At 39.4% G+C, this 22,620-nt stretch overlaps 1 protein-coding gene across 3 annotated transcripts in view; it reads left to right on the plus strand.

Moving 5' to 3' along the window:
• The window catches only part of SEMA6D (semaphorin 6D), a 97,964-nt gene extending 86,649 nt beyond the window's left edge, over positions 1-11,315 (plus strand). Inside the window, exons 14-19 of one of the 3 annotated variants that reach the window (XM_069222487.1) lie at positions 880-1,020; positions 2,042-2,119; positions 3,682-3,740; positions 4,090-4,146; positions 4,821-4,988; positions 7,521-11,315. In XM_069222487.1, coding sequence (XP_069078588.1) covers positions 880-1,020; positions 2,042-2,119; positions 3,682-3,740; positions 4,090-4,146; positions 4,821-4,988; positions 7,521-8,848 — 1,831 coding nt within the window. In that variant the 3' untranslated portion in view covers positions 8,849-11,315. The remainder of the gene's footprint in view (positions 1-879; positions 1,021-2,041; positions 2,120-3,681; positions 3,741-4,089; positions 4,147-4,820; positions 4,989-7,520) is intronic. The other 2 variants (XM_069222488.1, XM_069222489.1) reach the window with 2 other exon arrangements.
• The last annotated feature ends 11,305 nt before the right edge of the window (positions 11,316-22,620 follow it).

Raw genomic sequence — 22,620 nt, forward strand, 5'->3', positions numbered from 1 at the left:
GCTTGCCCAGGACCAGGCAGATCCCTGCCAGATACTTGAAAGGTTCATGCAGTTCGACTGCAGGTGCCTTGTGAGGGTGTGCATGTTCCTGCAAAGCTCCCTTTATAGCCCTACCATTTTGTTAGGTAGCTGGAAGAAATGTGGTAAATCAACACGTGTATACCTTTTGTCAAACAAAAAGGCTGATTTTGTAGGCAGAAAATGGACACTCAAACGGAAGGGGTAAATGTTAGTTCTTGCCGGCCATTTGCCGTTCCCATCTCCACCCATATGCCTCTAGTGTATTGAAACCCTTGGCGTTGTGTAGCTCGCGAGACGCATGTTAGCTCAGCAACTTCTGCGAGAAAAGGCCATCACTCATGTGCGGCGAAAGAGCAAAGTAACTGCTGCGCTTTCCTGGAGGCGGGGCTCAGGCTCTGGCGGACGCGCATTATCGATATCCTGAAAAATGTGCAGGCTGTTCAGTGGCGGAGTGGTTCCTGCTGAGAGGCACATAGCGCTCCCAATAAAAACAGGGGAAGTGGCAGTCGTTTCAAAATAAATTTGAAAACAAACCGAGGTTGATTTACGATGCACTCAGCATAGCACTGATTTAAATGTCTCGCTATTCCTTGAATGGCGCACTTAAATTATTGTAATCCTGCTCTCCTGGTATTGTTATTCTGCACAGCATCCGGAAATGTATTAAAGGAAAATCATGCACATTTTGCCGCCGTTTGTATTCCCGCTGATTGCCTTCAAGTGCCGTACCTGCAGACGAGGCAGATAATTTATGAGCAAATCAAATATGTTTATCTTGCTGAACATTGTGCCCTTTGGCTGATGGGTTGTTTTCCTGAAAACATGCAATTTCTGTTTTTTTCCCCTCCTTTCTAACAGGTGTGCTACCGACAGTGAAGAGGACAAAAGGGTCCTTTCTCTTCAGTTGGACAGAGAGCACCATGCATTGTTTGTGGCATTCTCCAGTTGTGTTATTAGAGTGCCCCTCAGTCGCTGCGAGCGCTATGGATCGTGCAAAAAGTGCGTACAATTTAATATCCGTGTGATTCTTGATTTTCACAATGCTCCTTGACCATTCAGAGCTAAACGACACTGCCACAGCTTTGCGCCTAAAGTCTCCTATCTCCAGCCTGCTATTTTTTATGACACCCATGTTCTTTTTGTATATTCCATAAACCACCACTTTCCTTTCCTCTCCTCTAACACGTTTACAGATATTGTTGTACATTTTATTGTTGATTTCTCTCTGTCTCAGTGAGGGTCTCTTTTCCCAGCCTCTACTGCAATTGTAGCATTCTCCGCAAATAGGCAGTTTGTTATTGTTAGAAATTGATTCTTGTGAAAATCACGTGGCTCAATCTTTACATAAGTATCTAGTGCACTGGTTTTCTAACTTCTCAACCTCCCCCTTTCCAGGAAAAAAAATCACCCCCCTCAGAATTTTTCACAATTATTCTATTAAGTAGGCAATGCTTAAATACGTCTAGACTTATTTAAACTTGCAGTTAAATTCTGTTACCTTTTAAAAAATGCAATAAATGTTTTTTCTGCTGAAAACAAAGCAGTTATCTGCATAATGATTATTTTGGCCAGATCCTGGTGTCCCCGCCTAGGATCACTTGTGCCCCCTCTCCCCAGTTTAAAGACCCCTGATCTAGAGGGAGGCTTGGAATTCTGTGTTCTTCAGCACTGGTCCCCCGCTATGTCCACTCACCTAGAGCATGCTGCTCCTGAAAACCTTTTTATGAAAACACTTTTTCTAATATTCAGAAATTACCCACCAGTCTACTCCTATAATGTATACCTCCAAGGCTTCCGTTTCCCTCTTTACTCAATTATTCGCGTACCTATTGTTGTTCTGAGCTCTGCATATTGTTGTCTTGTATGAACAGTGCATTGAAGCCAGTGCAAGGAGTCACTGTACACTTCTTGAAACAATTAATGCTATCACTTAGGCAAGATAGCCTTATTTGTTATCATACTCTAATTTCGAATAAAAACATAAATTTTTGTAATAATTGATTCTTGTTTATTTTGACAGATCTTGTATTGCTTCACGGGATCCCTACTGTGCCTGGATTAACCACAGCTCATGTGGCAAGGTGAAGCTGGGCATGTTGTAAGTACAGCTGCAGACCTGCTAATCATATTATTGCATTGGTTTGTGTACGCCCTTAGAAATGGGGTGTGCTGTGTGGACATGGCTTATGTTTGTGGAGACAAATTATTTCATACTCTAGTCCAGCGTAGTAGCAATATACCTCTGATCATTTTCCCAATTAAAAATGTTCTTATCATAGGTAGATCAAGTGTGAAGGCATCACATTTATACCAGTGTGTTTTAAAGAAGCCTACCAGACTGCAATCATCCTCAACTAGCACTGGCAAAGCCAACAGATCTAGCATTGGCTGCCAGCCTGTTAGCTTTTTCAGTGTTAGTATTCGAGCCTGAGAATCAAAAGTTCTTGGCCAATATCAGACCTAACAATATAGTGCTTGAAGAGTTTTAGATAGTTACAATACTTCCTTTTGCTTAAGATGCGGGAGAGGGTGCATAGCATTGCCTTTTTCTTCAAGAAACATTCCCAGCACCATTGAAAACATGCAGGAGAGCATTGTGTTGTGCAGATCATTCGTGAGTTTTCCAGAGAATTCTCTCTAATGTTAGCTTTGCAGCTGTTATTCAGGTGTACATGTTTGCATTGCAGTGAAAGCAAATGTAGACATCTAATCAAATAAATGACTTTTTAGTGATCATCCCTGTGTAGGTTTGGTTTAACAAATTACATTTAGACAGCCATTCTCCACGTTTGCTGATGAGAGATTATTTTGTTAGCAGAAACTGTATTAGAGCTGAAACAAATTGTATTGCATCTGATGCAACAAATATGTACAGTTACATTTGCAGAGGATATAGAACAAATATTGTACATAGATTTGCTGTACTGTGCAAATGTTTCTTAATCTAAATGTTAATACTGACATTTTTGAAAATCTGACCCTAGGTATGAAAGGCAACAAAACATGGATGAGCATACAAATGAACTATGGGCAGTTTTTATTTGAGACCTGGAGCAGATGTCTTGCATTGTTTAGTTGTTTTATAAATGCTTGTGAATGGAAAGCTACGTATGGCAAAGTAGGATACTTCAAACCACTAGAAGAGAAGAACATTGCATTTTCTTTGATATCGTGTGACCCTGAATTCAATGTCCATTTCTGTCGAATGTAAATATTCATTCTCGTCTCATTCGAAATTACTTGACCTTATTTGTTTAGCCGTGCCCCAATCAGTGTTTCCGCTACACACTCAAGTCATGAGTAGCGTTATCCATTTGGATCCCATCAATCCACTGAGAGAAACTCCGAGGCACTTCAGTGCTGTGTAACCCCTCACACTCATGTGACATGTACATGTGATAAAATAATATAAACGCTGCACTTTTTGATGGGTTTAGGGTATATTTTCAGAAAAAAATTATTTTATTTTAAGAAGAATGTTAGGACCTATCATTTAATCTGATCAGGAAGTTTGTTTTTGCAGTAACAAAATGCACTGGTAAGAATTTTTCTAACACCCACTGCGTTACAGAACTGTTCATGCAGACACTCAGTAAATTTTTGTTATTCGTTTCCCCTGGCGAATATATTGATATGAATTTTACCTTTTTACCGTTACAGCACGGCCTATGAGCAAGACGTGGAATTCGGTAATACAGCACATCTTGGAGACTGCCATGGTAAGACTGAGTCACTCTCAAGGTTAAATCCTCTGGAGCGGTAATTCTGATTTGGAAGCCCTTCACATTAGATTGTAATGTGTCTTCCGAGCACACTCATACAGTGTGCACACGCCCCTAACTGAGCTTCCTCAGATTGCAGTGCTCAGTGTGCGCTCAGTGTTGGAAACGCCTTTACCTTTTGTTTTGCATCTAACTTCATGGGGCCTCCACTGAAAAGTAATTTAAACCAATTTAATTTTTATGATCTACAATATTTTGTTTTCCTTTTAAACTACTATAGCGTTTGAGCACTTTCTTTTCCTTTTTGTTATTTTTCACTGATTACCTGTTCCTTTAATTCTTTTAGACCTTTTGCCTACTACAACTACACCAGATTACAAAATATTTGGCGACCCAACATCTGGTTAGTTTTTTTTATGAATTACCCTTTCTTTTCTTCAGTTCAGCATTTTTCAGCCCTTTTCCCCTCCTTTTGCTCAGTTGGCAATTCTCCATTTTTGTGCTTTTGCTCATATGCCACCAATAGTAGAGACAGCTGGTCTTCTCTTGCTCAGCACTTCACCTCTGTGTACCTGCATGTTAAGAGTTCATCATTTATTGAGGCAGATATTTTATTAAACATCTTAATTGGCCAATGCAGCCTCTTCACAGCACGATAGCACACACAGCTTTACTTTCTATCACCCGACCATACATTGCGAATGCCTTTTTTGTGTCATCTTCTGTACATGAGTGACAAATGTCACCTCTTTGTGTCCCCTTTCTTTGGAAAAGAAAAACTTTCCTAAAATGATTACAAGTACGGTTGGGGAGTTATTTTGATTCTTGTTCTAGATAAACTTCGGGTTTCATTGCCCATTTAGCCATTTAAAATGATTCCATAGTTCAGATGTTAGTGTTGTATTGTTAATGTAATGGAATGTCATCAAATAGTGTTTCAGACTAATACATGTTTACTGTTCTAGTTAATTCTTTATCATGATGGGTTAAGGTGTTTGTTGGAGAAATAACTTAATCTGGCAAGAGTGGATGAGTATGAATAAACACGAAATAATGAAAATATATTTGCTACCATAGACCAGGAATTGCCCTCATCTTCTGTAACTGCAGTGACAAGCGCCCCAGTAATATCACCCAATGTGATTGGTTCCTGGGAACCTAAAGAGACTGGCTCTCGGAAGTTTGTAGTCCAAGATGACCCAGAGACTTCCGATTATATTGATCCAATATCAGGTGTCCCAAAGGGTAAGGCCTTAAAAGGGAAACATGCATAGCTGAAAGGAAATCTGAAGACAATAAGCAATATAATTTTGATGTCTCACACATAGTGCACTTGTGAAACCGAAAAACCTTAAATCAGGTGCTATATTCGAGTAAAGAAAACAGGTTTCCACGAGGTGCCACTGTACACGTTAACTTTGTGGTACTGATCCATAAATATTGTTCTATTTTAAATATTAATATTTTTAAAGTGATCTCTTACATTATCCAAATACATGTATGATGGCAAATAGCTGTCATGTTTTTCTAATGCTTGGCTATTAAATATATTGATATCTTCTGACTTTAATTCAATCCGAAATACCTACTGTGGGATCAGCTTTCCTTTCAGCCATGATGGCAGTGCATTTTTTCATTTTATCCTAATCTCAGTATGTTTTATTTAAACAAGTTATTTTTCTAATACTTTATTTGTTCCATTAAGTTGATCACTTTGTCACTATACTCGTTTATTATTGTTCTTTATTTTTTCAATGTGATTGATTTTATGTTTTGTTTTCAACCAAACTGCCTCTTTGTTTACTTTTTGCTTAGTTTATTTGTTCCTTGCTTTTCTTTTCTGCACAACGCCATTTTAACTCATAACCCAGAACATTGCAAGATGTTCAAAGGCCTTGCCTCTAACAAAGATGGATATTCTTAAACAGTTCGCCATTTATCCTCTCATTGAAATAGATGGGACTATTGCATGCCCCTTACACAGTAGCAAAAGTAGGTACTGATGGACTAACAGTTACATGAACATTGTCTGTGGTTTTCTAACAACTAAAGCCGCTTACCGTATTAATTCCCAGCCTAGAAACTAATCCAATATGTGTTTTCGTGCCTTTTGCATAAAGTGTTGTTTATTTGACATATGAATGTGCTTATTTTAAACTTTATTTGAAAGTATTACCTCTCATTCTGATGCAGTAATACGATTTAAAAATTATATTCAATCTAGCAAATGTTAGGAAGCAACTAAGAAATTGGAAGAAGTGCAATGTATATTACGGAAATAAAATTTAAGCCCATGGGATAAAATACCTAAAGTCTACTGCTGAGATAAGAGTGTACAAGTTAATAATTATTCCACAGTATTAACAGCGCTGCATAATACCATATGTACGATGTACAGATTTAGACCTCATTTGCATAATCCTGTTATTCTTTTCATAGTGAGTCATAATTTAGAAAGGGAATTGAGAAACAAATCTTCACATGAATTATTAATTGCCAGTCCAAATGTACTGGCACCTTCTCACCTCAATTTGCCAGCGGAAATCACCAGTGGTAGTCAAATACAGTTATTTGTACTTCAGGTAACATTTGTAGATTGGAAAACGTAAGCCATACAGCCAAAAGGAGAGACCCCCATCTTGATTAATGTGTGCAGGCAGTGTTCCTCCCATTTTATTTTACTTTAACAATGTGCAAACTTCTTAAATGCTTAATCAACGCGGAGAAGCATTAATCTGTCCGTTGTAACACTCTCATTTTTAAGTAAGATGATAAGGGGTATTTTTCAGTGCGATAAAAGTGCAGTAGACAAGAGTGAAACAAGATAAGTGACACTATTTTTTAGGATTACTGATTGTCAAACATCTGTGTGTAGATAAACTGGACCACTTATATCAATGTTTGTTACAAAAATTAAGGTCCTCATGACAAGTCTGGTGGTCTTGAGACTGCCAGCCTTGCGGTGGCGGTTCAGTCCTCCAGATTACAACCCGGGCGGTCGGACCACCAGGGGACCACCGCCACTGCCAGGAACTTGATTCCCTGCGACATGGCGGCAGTCGGAGTGGTGGTCAGCCACAGCGGTGCTGAGTTCAGCACCACTGTACTGATCACGATTCCAGTTTCTGCCAGACTTTTCATGGGGGGACTCTGGCATGAAAAGGCTGGCGGAAACACAATGCTGGGGGCCACAGCGGGGACGCTGCACTGCACACGGCCATATTCTGGGCAGTGCAGGGGACCCCTTGCCCAGCACCCTCGGAATGCGCACTGTCTGCTACGGCAGACAGTGTGTATTCTGAGGGTGCTGGGGGCCCCTTCTGTGCAACGGCATTGGCCTTGGCTCCATGAGGAGCTGATTCCAATGCTGCTGCATGGTTTCAAATGGACCGACTGGTGGAAACTTCTGATTTCAGGGGTTTCCGCCAGTCAGCCCAGTGGAAACCTTGTAATTGACCAAGGGGGGACACTGCCAGCTCTGCGGTGATCTCCTCTCCACGGGGCTGGTGGCCTGGCGGTTGGCCCACCGCCTCGTAATGAGGCCCTACGTTTTTAGGCATCTGTGTTAATACCTCTGTGCCGTATCTGAGCTATTGCATTAACTAGAATTCATTTTCTGTTGTCCTTAGTTGATGCATTTTGTAAATAATATAGTTAGCATTTAGATAGCTTCCTATTTTTGTTTAACATTTAGCAGTATTGTGTACCTATAGTGTTTGCTGGTGATATATAGACATTATTGACTTGATAATATGTACCAATATATATTTATTCTAGGTGTAAGATGGGAAGTTCAGTCGGGAGACTCCAACCATATGGTACATATGAACGTCTTGATCACCTGTGTCCTGGCAGCTTTCGTTCTGGGATCGTTTATTGCTGGGGTTGCAGTCTATTGCTACAGAGAGATCTTCATAAGGAAACCCAGAAAGATGCACAAGGATGCAGAGTCTGCTCAGTCTTGCACCGATTCAAGTGGAAGTTTTGCAAAGTTAAATGGTTTGTTCGACAGTCCAGTCAAGGAATATCAGCACAATATTGATTCACCTAAGCTCTATACAAATCTACTGGCAAGTAGAAAGGAGTTGCCACCAAGTGGAGATACCAAGTCCACCATCTTAATGGAGACCCAGTCCCAGCCCCCTGAACTTGCAGCTCTTCCAACTCCAGAGTCCACCCCAGTGCTTCACCAGAAGGGTCTGCAACCAATTAAAAACCAATGGGAAAAGGCACAAAATAACATAAACACTTCACGTAAAGAGCCAGCGTTAAAAAGTCCTCAATTTTTCCCTTCCAGCCCTCCACCACATTCACCTCCGAGTCATGGATATATTCCTAGTGCTGTGGTTCTTCCAAATGCAACACATGACTACAATACTTCATTCTCAAATTCCAATGCCCACAAAACAGACAAGAAAATCCAAAACATTGATCACCAATTGACAAAGTCTTCAAGCAAAAGAGACCACAGGCGATCTGTTGATTCCAGAAATACCCTGAATGATTTCCTGAAACATTTAAATGAAACAGCCAGTAATCCCAAAGCTGTACTGGGAGATATACAGTTAACGCACCAAGTGGGTCACCAACCTCCACACCCCACTTTGATGTTAGATACCATGGGAAATTTGTCGGAAATTCCACCCAAGGTTCCAAACCGAGAAGCATCCCTCTACTCCCCTACTTCTCTTCCTAGAAACAGTCCAACAAAAAGAGTGGATGTTCCAACAACTCCAACGGGACCAATGGCATCACTAGAGCGACAAAGGAGCCATCCTAAAATGTCATCACAAAGGCATTCAATATCTGCACTTCCTAAAAACATGAACTCACCAAATGGTGTTTTGTTGTCCAGACAGCCTAGTGTTAGCAGAGGCAGTTACATGCCCCCTGCTCCTGGCACAAGAATGGACTACATGCAAGGAACAACAGTGACTGTTCATGCACCTCCTTCGTTGTCCCGACAGAGCAGCTATACAAGCCATGGAACTCTTCCTCGTACAGGAGTAAAGAGGACACCATCCATAAAACCAGATGTCCCACCAAAACCCTCGTTTGGTCCTCAAACTACACCTGTCAGACAAATGAACAAGTACAGCTACTAAAACCTGATTAATGAATAAACATTTATGGTATTAATCGGTACTAATTAACAATATGTTGTAAGAATACCTGTAAGACAGAGACCTGCTTGTCTAGTGAGGAGAAGGAATTGGCCAAAGAAACTGTCTTTACTTCAGCAACATATTTGTTTTGCCATGCATAATGTTGGAACAGACAAACAACGAAATTGCTATGAAAACAAAGGAATGTGCTGGTCATTACATTTCTTTTGTTTGGCGCTATGGAGACATGTAGCACAGCGGGAATAATTTACCATGGTGAATAACTGATACAGTACTCTGATACTGAGCAAATACTTGAAAAATGGGTTTCATTTTAGACTACTGTTTGAGTGGTCTTCCCATTAAATGTGAACATTTTAATATGTATGCATTCACCTTGCCTCTTGCACAAATGTCAGAATATGGTAATGTTTTGAAGAACTTCTGTGCGAAGAAGCAATTTACAGAAGTTCAGTCTGGCCCAGCCGTAGCATTTTTCATGTGTGGCATTTGGTTTACACTGCATATAAATCATGTGTATATGTATGCGTTGGTATTGGTTGGTACCTTGCACACAACAATGCACTTAAGGTTTCCTATGGTCTCTTTTATGCTGGGATTGTACACTGGGTATGTCACAACAAGCAAGATGACTGATTTCCATCAGCTATCCACTGGGTTCAGATTTAAGATTTATTTGGAGCTATTTGTAATTAAACTCATGAGCTGAGCCGTATAAGCTAGCCAGTTTTAAGATTACAATGATTCTCCTCTAAATGTATTGCTGCTATAGATCCAACTTGTGCACCTTTCTGTTGTGAACCATTTTGAGGATCTTCCTGCTCTGTGGTAGTACCATAGTCCATTGTATGGTAGTCCTGGCTACCTGTCCACTGTGAATGTGATCCACACTTTGTGTTAATGGCAGCTTTTAGTTAAGAAGCCCCTTGGTTGATTCTTTTATACTAAAAGGATTTTTTTTAGTAATATTCAAATTTTCACCCTTTGTTGGCAAACTAATCTTCAGAAGAAAGACAAACTGGTCTGGCGTGAGTGGTATGTGAAAAACAACAGTGGTGCAATTGTTATGTTGCTTAATGTAAGTATGTATTTGGAAGTCATGCAGGCAATGACGATATTCTGTAAATATTACTGTATGTGTATGTTTATCTGAATCTGTGCATTTTGTGCCTTATTCATGAGAATGATATCAGTACTATAATATGTTGTGTCCTCGGTGTAGCACATCACATTTTCTGAGTGCTGGATGTATTTGTTCCTTAGAAGACTCCCAAACAGTTGAAAAAGATGAAAAAGAAAACAAATTAATTGGAAATGGCAGCCATGAATGAAAAGACAGGAGCATTAAAGCGCCCTCTTTGAATGCATTCCACATTGAAGATGAAAATTACACATAATGTGAAATTAGTGAGTGTTCTGGGTAATGCAGCACCTGTTTAACTTGCGTATGTCATTTACAAGCTCCTACAGGCACACGCTAGCATTGGCTGTTGTGCAAACATGGTGATCTTAGCTTGAAACTGCACATCACCATACCCTAAATGGAACAGGATGTTAATTACAGCAGAGGCAGAGACCCCGACAAGATTTACAAAGGCAAACAAACAAACGTGTTATTCTGTGATGATAAGGGTTTATATGTAGATGATTTTGTAATTCTTGAAAGACTAGCACTGTTTCTACAAACTTTAGAATAGCACTAAAATGTCTTCATGCAAGGTTTTTGTCAGTTGCATAGCTATTGTATGCTCTGTTTCAACACTGAACTAGAGTATATTTTTATTCAAAGATTGCAATTGTTACTAAACATTAGAACACTTGAAAGAAACTTGTTCATCTACAAAGTGGGAAATGATAAACTCAATATATATACAAAGTTAAAAATAATAAACTTAACATATCTTCAATACAACTTTACTTAAAGGGAAACAATATAACTAAATGAACCTGGATAACAATTTGTAATCTTGTGCAACTTTGTAACATGTATTTATCACTATTCTTGTTAAAATTCCCTGGCATTTTTCCCATCAAAGCCGATTTGAATTCCTGTTATAAGTAATAAAAAGCTATTCAAGTTAATTTTATATTAAACTGCACAACAAACCTACGTGACCCCTTCTAACTTTGTGTAACATTGTGCTGCCTTGTAGGTTGTATATGTGAGTTCTATCAGTATTTCTGTTCAGACTTTTAACTAAAACATTTCATCTGTTAATCTGCTTTATCCACTTGTGCAAAGGTAAACCAGATTGTACCTTTTTAATGGGAAGGCATAAAAGTAACCCTAAAATAAAGTAGCTCTATTCGTCGTGTAGAGTACTTTTCACTTGTGTAGATATCTTGTAAACTGTATTGTGGATGTGTAAATACTTATGGCCTTTTTGTTTTTTAACACCGCATGTAAAGTCAGAATAAAATATTCAAGTGAATTTTTTCATTTCTACTTAAATTGTTCCATCATTTGTTTATATTCTTTAGTTTGGTTTTCAGATTACTGGATAGTATGTTTTGTTTTTAAATGGAAAAGGTGAAAGTATACAATTAAACAGTTATTTAAGCATGACAGTTAACTGCTACCGATATGATAAGTAAAGACACAGCAAAAATAACCAGACTTTATGCACAATACACTTTTGTTGAAATTGTACACACTCTTAACTCTTGCCAAATTTGACAACTATCAATCATTTATGCTTCAGGATCTCAATCTGGTGGACATTTTGTGAGGCATTCTAAAGCACTCAGGCATAGGGGCAATTGTTTTGGTATTGGCACCCATTGTTTTCTTCGTATCTGTAACCAAGACTAGGAGGAGCTATGAAGCAAGTGAGATCCCTTGGCTGTCAACCCATACCACATCATTATGCCCATTTCTACACAGGCAGAGGAGTGGAGATGATAAAGGTATTGCCCAACTAGCCATAGAAAAAGGATAGCAATTAATAGCCACCACACACTTGAAGCATCTCTAGATCAAGTCACCCCACTGGAGGAAGTCCGCTAAGTCGGAATCACAAGAAATGTTCAGACCCATAATGGCAGAAAAGTCCTTTATCTACAGAAACCTTAACACCTGTATAGGTCAGTTTAAACACAGCCTTAAGGGATTCCAGCACTAATTATAGGGGGTATTATAAAATGCAGTCTCAGATTATCAGTGTGAACTAATGAAGCTGGGCCAAATCTGGTGACATGAAAAGTAACCCCAGCTTTCTTTGTGTCGAACAGTATTGACCACACTAAGTGATGCAAGTAAGATGCAAAAGGGATAAAGTGTCCAATACTTGGCAATTCCAAGGGTGACTGAATAAAACTGTGGACCAAGGCAGCTCCTTGAACATTGCAAGAACCACCATAACTTTGTTTTCCAAGAGAGACTAGGCTCACCAAAATGACCATCGCCAAATGCCTTTGCACTATGTCTAATTACAGACAAGCCCACATGCATCCACTGTACTGTACACCCACATCGAACTCAATGAGCTGAATGGTTCAATAATTTTCATAACTCTTACCACTGGTGCTTTCATATGTTTTACACCTCTCCCTCCACCCTCCCCACCTGACTTTTGGATCACCTGTGCCATCTACCGCATTAGGGCACATATGTCTGTAAAAGTTAAGAAAAAGTGAATTTGTAGTTTCAATGCGGTCTACAAAACCTCACTACCTATAAACTGGCACTCACAATCCACTCTTCAGAACTCGACTTTCTGATATACCTAATTCCCCTTACCTCCACAAAAACATGCAGTGTATTGACTCAAAATCCTATAATTTAGAGAAACTTTTTCTCACTAACATCATGTCCTTCTAAACTTGCTTTAGGACTTTTCTTAAATTTCTTATAGTTTTTTACTGACATAATTTTCTCTGAGAGCTGCCTTGCTGCAGCGATATAGTGACTAAATGTGATTTAAGAATCCCCAAGGATAATCCCCTTTTTACCTCTGAGGTTGTCTCTTGCAAATATATGAAATGAAAAAAAAAATTGAATGTTTTGCTGCATTCTACATTGGATTTAAGAATGAATGTGTTCTTTTGCACTAGAAATCATTCAGATCTTGTCAGGTATTGGTACAAAGGGAGTTTGATGATAATCCGCCTGACTCCCTTGTGTGCCCCTCTACTCTTACAGCTAATTTGTCCCAGAGCTTACGGTATTTCCCAGGAGCAAAGGAGAATTGGTTGCAGAGAACAGGGTTAACTCTTCCATACAGAGTCCCTAGGCATCTCTCGCTTTTGACAGATATGCTATCACAGGTAAGTATGCACCATTCTACATGAACAGTTGAAACTCGGTCTTTTTCCCTTTCAGTTTGTACTCCCCAGGCCGTGTGGCATTGCTCCATGAAGCTAGGGTCGTTTTAATGAGAAGAATGAAGGGAAGATGGAAAGCAGATGCATGAAGCAGTAGGATGGTTTGCATGGAACAGGAATGAAAAGTAATGAGGTCTGAGATGACCAGGATAATAGGTGCAGTATGGTGATAGGTGAACGAACTAGCATATAAATGAACAAATCTCAAATCATGAGATGAAGCAAGGCAAAGATCAGCAACAATCTTGTTCATAAATATTTCTCTTTAGGTTTGCTTGGAAGACCTGCCCTTGGATGTAGACGCCAAACCACACACCTTCATCTGCTTTGATTTCCCAGCCACCACAAGGCGGTTTGCCACATGCACTGCACTGCGCTCGCCCATCAGTATAGTCAACTTAATCTGGTGTCTACACACCATGTTACCTGACTTCATGACAGATCTGACAGGTGTAGAGTTTACTGCTAAGTTTTAAACATTGAAGCCAGTGAGACAATGTAGCACACTGTTTAAGACACCATACTTGCTACTAAGATAACTGTCTACAGAAATGCGCCTACCTACAATTAAAGTCATTTGTTTCACACCGAAATTCAGTTCGATATTTCTGTCTACTTTTGTGGGCTCTTGAGAAAGTGGCATACTGATGCAGGCACAGTGGCTCCTATTCCCCACCACTTTTGTTTTCAAATGGCATGTTGCTTAGTAAAATACTTAAAAAAACAATACAGATCTTTAAAAGTTTAAATGAAAATGTTTGACAGTGTGCTTTCCTTTATTTCTCATGTTTCATCAATTTTTGTGCACTGTCAGAAGGTAAAGATGTTGTGCAGCGTGTATAGTAGCCTTTTTCATTCTCTTTTTCTACATCTGATCCCTGCTTAATGCCAAGAAAATCCCTTTGCAGGTTTTCTGGTTCTTTATAAAGGATTTGTATGATCACATATGCGAAGTTGCCGTCTCAATATTCAGCATGAACTATGAGGTAGATTCAGAGGATGGCAAGTGAAGTCAAAATAAACCATGTGCTATTGATGTCTTGGATAATGTAAGGAGCTTCCCTTCTTCAGAATACAATTATGTGAATTTGTGCATTGCCATCTCCCTTGTCATATTCTTTATCTGGGCTGTTAACTCACCTTCTGTTTTTCCCATGGTCCCCTTTCCATTGTTTAGTCTGCCTGTATCAATCATTTTTTTACTAAATGGCCATGCCCATTGATCAAAGTTGTTAAAGCTAATCATCCTTTATTTATTTTCATGAGGACTGAAAAATATCACTGTTGGACAGTGTTGTTTTTTTTTTTAAGGACAGGTGGGTACCTTCAATTAGCAATAGGCCACAGTCCCCCACTAGGTCCAGTCAAGATTCCAGTAAATTAATCCTTGCTCAATTCTTGGTATCTTGCACAACGAGCAGTTGTGTAAAGCGTGTAATAGCAACAAAACAGTAAAAAACTAACATTCAATAAATAACAAAAATCAGACACCACTCTATGAACATAGGAAATATTTCTATCTTTAAAATGACACCAAAACGACAATAATCCAATATAGGGAACCAGAGATAAGAATTTTTATAAATTAAAAGCAAATTGGGCACCTATGGTTAAAGAAGGTTGCACTGGACAGGAACAAAGTCAAAGATTCAGGCCACCCATGATGTAACACTGTTACACTTACTTTCAGGAGTGCTTCTTGATTCAGAAAAGTGGTCCATAGACCTGGTTTGCCTCTTGAAGTCTGGGACTACAACTCCTGCAGTGCGCCTCTTCAACTTATGGAGCTATTTACAATAGTTTCTCCAAACGTCTTCAAGCTTCTGTATCTTCTTCTAGAAGTCCTTTTTTCTTCCTTGAAGTGTCCACAAAATTGATCCAAGGTTTCAGAAGCTCCGTGTTGCTCCTTGGGAGCTCAGACTACAATTCCCAGAATGCACCCGGTCAGAATCCTCAAATGGACACTGGTCAGCTGGGCTCTTCATGCAGGACTTGATGCAGGGGACTCTAGCCAGCTCATTTGTCCCTGCAGCTTACAGGGAGTCCACTCCTGTAGTTGCAGAAGCAAGGCAAAGTCCTTTTCTTGGTGAAGCCCAAAGTGTGCAGCTGGTGCAATCCTTAATAGTGCTTCTTCAGGTGCAAACCAGGGGTTCAGCAGAGCAGTCCATCTCCATTATCTTCTTCCAGGAGGGATCTGAATTGCGGGGTATCTCCACAATAGTTATCCTTGCTCATGGGATGGGCAGGCCACCACCCACTGGGATGACCACTTCCTGTGAAGTGTGGCAAAAATCAGCCCCAGAAAGCAACATTCTCTAAAAATCCTAGATGGTAAAAATTCATCCTTGGAGGTAGGATCTGTCTGAGTCCACCCACTGGTGTGGCTAAGTCCCCCTTAACTCACCCTTTCCAGTCCCTCCCCTAATCTAATCTGCAGGGCTCTCATTTGTTGGGGGGAGCAGGAAACGGGGGAGGTCCAGTTTCTGTCCCAAGTGGCTTTCCCTCCTTTGGAGACCAGCTTGGATGCTCTTTCCCCATCCTGCTACTCTATCTGCTGCAGCAGTTCTCCGCCCATCAGATTTGTCATTTGTCTCAGCCCAGGCCACTTCACACCTCATTAATGTAGCCTGGCTCAGGCTGCCAGAGGCTGACCAATCAGGAAAGAACACTACAGGGCTGAATGTGGTAACTTTCAGAAAGAGTTCTAAAACTCTTTCCCTGTGCTAGTTATTTTAAAGTCAACATTTGCAAGTTGTTGGATTTATTATAACATTTAATATGGTACCAAAGTTGCTATTTTTCTAGCTCATCTCTTTTGGAACTAAGACTTCATTATTGTAAAATAAAGTTTCCCACTGTTAGCCTACAGAACCCATTGACTACAATGGAAAAAACACATTTGGCTGTTTTTCCCTCACCAGGACTTATAAAACATATTTTATAAGGTCACTGTTTAGAATTACACTACACTCAACCTTGGGGGCACCTAGGAATCACCTTAGGGGTGACTTATATGCAACAATAAGGTAGTTTGAGACCTTGAAAGTACTTTAATTCCAAAGTTGAATTTGGCGTTAATTTGAACTTAAAAGCAGCCAACAATGCAGGCCTGCCTTTACAATTGTAATTTTAATAGTATTTATATAGCACTTAATACCCCTGATGAGGCGTCAAATCACCTTTTGGTGAGTAGCATGCTACTCCGGAACCCAAACGGAATTAGTGGTGGATTAGTATAGGGAAATATGAGTACAGTTTCAGTATTATTATGAGTTAATTTGAGCCGCGGATATGTGAGTTTGTTAGTTGGACTGACTGGAGTAATGGAGGGGTAGAGGAGGGAAGAATCCAGAGGTGTTAATTGGGAGTTTATAGTAAAAGGATGAGGCTTGGGACGAGTAGAGGTCGGATGGAGGAGGGAAGAGTCTGTGGAAAGGGTTAGGGAGATCATAGTAGTAGGAGGGGTTTTGGATGAGTCAGAGGTGAGATAAATGAGGGAGAATTTAGTAGGGTTGTTTGGGAGATCATGGTAGTAAACTGAGGTTTGGGTGAGTTACATGTGGAAGAGGAGGGAAGAGCTTTGGCAGGGTTATTTAAGAGATGAAAGTAGTAGAAGGGGTTTGGGAAAAGTCAGAGTGGGGATGGAGGATAGATTGATAGAGACATGACATATGATGATGGGTAGACAAAGTAAAGCTTACAAAAGTAAAATATAATATTTATTTATATATATATATTATATATACACACACACACATTTTTTGATCATTATTTTTATTTAACTTATTTATTCATTATATATATTTTTTACTTATAATTTGAATTGTATTTATAGATTTTATTTTATTTTTATTTAATTTTTCTCTAGTACAGTAGGACTAGAGTAATAAACAAATAGATATGTAAATACATAGGAAATATATGTTCAAGGAATATAATGGGTATAATCTGAAAAGAAAAGCAGTCTTATATAAACAAAGGCTTTCAAGATTTGTAATATTTGAAGTTAATAAGTGTACTCTTCTAAAATGTATTTATCTTTACTCCATTTTTGAATAGCCAAATGCTTATGATAATAAAACATTTGATAATTGTGATATAAAATGAGGGCAGGGATTCATAAGTATCTAATATAAGAACTTATCTAGGAACTATGCAATGACCTATGAACATGTTAAGCATGGAATAACATACACACATATATATATATATATATATATATATATATATATATATATATATATATATATATATAATTCGTCAACAGATGGACAATTAGCCATCTGACGGCTGCACCGATCCCGTCAGTGAATTTTCAATGGTAAAGTAAACTTGCATCCAACAGGCTCGAATTCAGTTGATAATTTTATTTCTTAATACAGGTGACACAGCGTATATATACACACACATACATACACACATGAATACACACACATATACACCTACATATATATATATATATATATATATATATATATATACATACATATACATATTTAAACCATGAGTAAATATACATTAGTTAAACAGGTTTAAAGAGTATGTGTGTGATTTATTGTTCTGACATAGTAATAATATATATTTCCTAAAGAACTATATATATCTAGAATATACACACGATCAGATTACAAATATTTGTCAGCACAGGCATTCGCAGTCCATAGCTGTTTAAATATGGTGGTTATGAAGGATAGAGTCAACTCTTGAGTAGTCTTCTGAAGACAAGATGGTTATCTGTGGATCTTATATTGGGGGTAATGAATTCCATATTTTGGCTGCTTAAACGGAGAAGGATGTACCATCTTGTATGGTGGTGTTCTAAGGCGGGGTGCCGATCTTGAGTGGAGGTTCCTTTGTTGAATGTATTTGGTGATTTTGTTTCTGCTAAAGAGCGGTCCTGTTCCATGTATAGCTTTGTGGGTGATACAAAGCAGCTTGAAGGTGCAATGTCTGGCAGTGGGTAACCTGTGTAGTGCTCTCAAGGCAGGTGAGATGTGGACATGTGGCTTCACATGTAATTGTAGCCTGGCAATGGAGTTCTGAATATGTTGTAGTTTTTTCATATTAGATAAAGATGATCCATGGAAGAGGCCATTGGCATAATCCAGTTTGGATAGTGCAAGCGAGATAGTAGCCTGCACCTTGTGTGGAAATCCGAGGTGGGGAAAGATGCGTCATAGAGCCTTCAAGGTGATGAAGTTTGTTCATGCTAATTTGTCCACTGGGGCATTCATTGTTAACTTGGAGTCCATGGTAATTCCTAGATTTTTAACTTCCTCGGATAATTGAGGAGGTGGTCCGGTATCGCAAGGCACACAGTGGGTCATTATTTTTCCATTCACCGCATATGAGTATTTCTGTTTTGGAGGCATTTAGTTTGAGATGGCTCCAAGTCATCCAGTGATCAACGGCTCTGAGGCAACTGAAGATTTGTGAGTTTTCAATGTTTTGGGGGCATTCTAATTTAAGTAGTATTTGTGTGTCATCTAAATAGTTGTAGCATATGAGTTGAAAATCATTGATCACTTCTGGTAATGATATCATGTAGATGTTGAAAAGCAAAGGAGAGATGATCGATTCTTGGGGGACCCCTGCTTTTGTGAGGTAGGGTTTGGACAAGAAGGGGGAGAATAGATGATATTAGTTCTTTTTTCAAGGTAGTATGTGATCCAGTCGAGAGCAGTCCCTTCTATGCCGGCTTCGTGGAGTCTTTGAATTAGGGTGTCATGGTAAACCATATCAAAGGCAGCCGAGAGGTCCAAGAGAAGTAGTGCATCAACTCAATTGTGGTCAACTGTGTTTTTAAGATCATCCCAGAATGCTCTGAGTGCAGATTCAGTACCTCTTCCTGGGCAAAATCCAATTTGGTAGTCTGAAGGTATGGAATTGTCTTCAATGAATTCTGACATCTGGGCGAATGCTGCTGTTTCTATCAATTTGCCCCGAAAAGGTTCATTTGTGATTGGTCTGTAGTTGTTGGGGTCCTGCGGGTCTAGGTTTTTTTTCTTTAATAATGGTCGTATGTATGCTTTTTTCAGGTCTACAGGAAAAGTTCCTATAGTTAAAGAGTTGTTGATGATTCTTCTTACAGGTGTGGCAGCAGAAGTAGATAAAAGAATGTTCTTGAAGATGTGTGGTGGGCAAGGGTCAGAAGGGCAACCAGGTCTGCTTGCTTTGACCAAATCCATAAATTCACCTTGTGATATTTGTTTGAAGGCCTGTAGAGGCTGGGTTGGTTTATTCTTAGAGGGTATTTTAGGAAAGGGGTTGGTGCTGATGGTTTTCTTCTGTTTTCAATAGGAGTCCAATGTGTCTGCCTTGGTTGTGTAATGAGGTGCCAGCTTTTTGTGAAGTCTTGAGTAGTAGGATGATTTCCTTCCATGCATTTTGATTTTCAATATTCATAGAGAATTTTATAAAATTCTTTGGTTGTAGATTTAGCATTTTGAATTCTGTCCGAGTAGTACCTTTTATTAGCTTTTTTGATTGATGATTTGTATATTCTGTTAAGTTTGTGTAGCTGGAGTTTGTCTTTACTGTTGTTTGTTTTGAGCCAGGTCCGCTGCAACTTTCTGATTTGTTGCTTTATCTTTTTAAGTTCCGTGTTTCTCCAAGGTGTTTTTTTTTTTTTGTCCTGTTTAGTTTTTCTAAGTGGTATTAGGATACCAAAAGATCCCTGTAGCCACTCATAAAGTCTTGGAACAGAATTAATTGTATCTAGATCTGTGTTGGCTGTTAGTTGTGTTTCTAAGCAATCAAAATTGAGTTTGCTCCATGGTCGAAAGGTGTATGTATGTAAGTAGTTGTGAGGTGTGCTGATTTGTGGTGTTTGATGTCGGAAAGTTATCAAATGGTGGTCTGACCATGTGATTGGCGTGATGCCATGAACGGTAACTAGTTCAGGCTTAGCAAAAATGACATCTAGGATGTGTCCCGGGATGTGTGTGGGATTGTGTACAGTCAGATGTAGGTTCAATGCGACGAGGCCAGAATAGCTTTTGGATGGGGCACATTGGGTTTGTCAAACCAAATGTTTGGGTCCCCTAGAATGCATAGGTTTGAGTATAATGTAATAAGGTTTGTGACTGTTATCTAGAAAAGCATCTGGGAATGTTTAGTTATTAGGTGGAGGTCTGTAAAGGAGAAGAAAGTTACAGGAGGAAGTTGGAGTAGGGTGGCATCTCGTGAGGAGGGCTTCACAACCTTGTATGGAAATGTTGTCTCTTTTACTGAGCTTTATTGCTTGTTTGAATATAATGGCTAGTCCACCTCCTCTCTTGCCCATACAGTTTTGTGTGATGGTTTGATAGTTTGTAGGAAGGGCTTCATGCAACACTGGGGCCATGTGATCTCCCGACCATGATTCTGTTATGAATAGTATGTCAGGTTGTGTGTCTGTGAGCATGTCATAGATGTGGTGCTTGCTTTTTGAGAGTGACCGAGCATTTATGAGCTGGCAGTTTAGAAAAAGTGTGATAGTGGTGGTGTTGTTTTGTTTAGGAGAATGGTGAGCAGTATATTTTGAGCTTGTAGCAGGTGTGTTGTTAGTTGTGATAACTGATGAGGGTCACAATAGTCTTGTTTTTCAATATAGTGTTCTTCCAGCAGGCTTAGGAGGCATTTTGCTGGGTCTGTGTGTGGGGGTGGTGGACTTGGTGGCTGAGAGAGATATGAAGAGTGTATTTGTTTTGTAGGGTAGCCTTATTATGTAATAGACAAGGGGATGCAAAGCTGTTACGAGTGGCATGTTGTTTATTTTGTTTGTGCCTGTTTAGTGTTGAAGGAGTATGGGTTAGGGGTCGTGGAGGAGCATGTGGATCATTATGTAAGGGTCTAAATTGTGCAATGGATGAGAGGCGGGTGAATGCATGTTGCTGTGTTGGGGTGCTTTTGGTAGATGTTTGTGAAGAGTGAGAATGTAGGGGTAAAGATTGGTCATGATTTGTATTCTTTGTGTAGTCATGAGGGTGGGAGGGGGTGTGACGATAAGTATAATGAAAGTTTGTGTTGTTTTGATGTGCTGATGTGTGTGGTCTGTATTGCTTTTGTGGAATACTGTGAGGGATTTGTTTGTAAGTTAGTGTTGGTGAGTATTAGTAGAGTACTACAAAGGGTGTTGATATGTTTTGGTGATGAGTGTATGACGTGTGTAAGAGGGGATGGATGTGTGTCAGGGGAGTTTGTATTAATTGTGATGACTGGAAGAGGTAATATGTGTGGTGAGTGGAGTGTGAGGATTGTATGGTTGTGTGTAATTGGTGAAGAGAGGGGAAGGGCGAATAACACCATGACCACAGCATTATACTCAGGAGTACCCCATATACCCTGGGGTCCCTAAATCTACATGTCCTATCATATACAAGGGACTTATAGGTAGGTTGTCAGAGCCAATTATAATTACGACCAATTTGCATATACCATATTAAACAGAGCACTGGCCCTGGGACTGGTTAGCAGTGCCCAGGGCACAGTCGGAGTCAGAAAACACCAATAGCAGCTAAAAATCAGGGCAAAAGGTGAGGGGGCTTCTGCAATCAGCATCATTTTCCCACAACCACTGACATAACAAATACAAACAAAAGGCTCAATATCACCCAAACTGTATTGCACAGGTGATTTCATTGTGTAATGATCAAAATATTGCATATAGACCAAATTACAATAACGCAAGTAGTTCAAGTTAATTCACCAGAGGTAATAAATGGTCTCCAGTTCTAGCTGAGTGACAGTAAGGCAGTTTTCCAAATGCAGTACCTTTTCAAAATAAAACCCAGAAAGTAATTGTTGCCACCACGATCAGGCCAAAAGTAGCCTAGCACTGAACTAAAAATAAAGGGTCTGTGTTAATGTAACATTGGTATGTCTAGCTTGAGTCTAAAAAATGGATGGGCCGCAGTTGGTTGACACATCACATTGTGAATTAGTTTACCACATCTGACAATCTCTTCCCATTAGCATTTAAGTCTGTTACAGGAGACATATAAGAATAGCCTGCATCTGAATTTTGTACACCTAGAACAATCTGCAGATACCATAGAGCCTCTCCAAAATATAGCTGTGAGGTATAATAAATCCAAATTACAGTTGTAAAAGTCTGAATAGGTAGTTTGACTGCTTTCAAAAACTGGTTGGAGGCCACAAGAGCTACACTCATGATAACTCTTTGAACTGTGATGAAAAGATGCTTTATACACTTTGAAGATAGAGACATAGAATTCTCTCTCAGTGCAGCATAGTGTTCAGAGATTAATTGAGTTTAACTCACCGATCTAAGCTAATATTGTAGCATGACCCCCTGCTCCAAGAAAGGTAAATGCCTGTGAACCTTTGTATTCATTCTCTCTCATCTTTAGTTGTATTAATTGGCTGACACTTGAAACACTAAACTCAGTTCAGTGATAATAGTTGTAGAAAAAAAGCTGTCTTCC

The sequence above is a fragment of the Pleurodeles waltl genome, chromosome 3_1, assembly GCF_031143425.1.
Source record: "Pleurodeles waltl isolate 20211129_DDA chromosome 3_1, aPleWal1.hap1.20221129, whole genome shotgun sequence".
Classification (NCBI taxonomy): Eukaryota; Metazoa; Chordata; class Amphibia; order Caudata; family Salamandridae; genus Pleurodeles; species Pleurodeles waltl.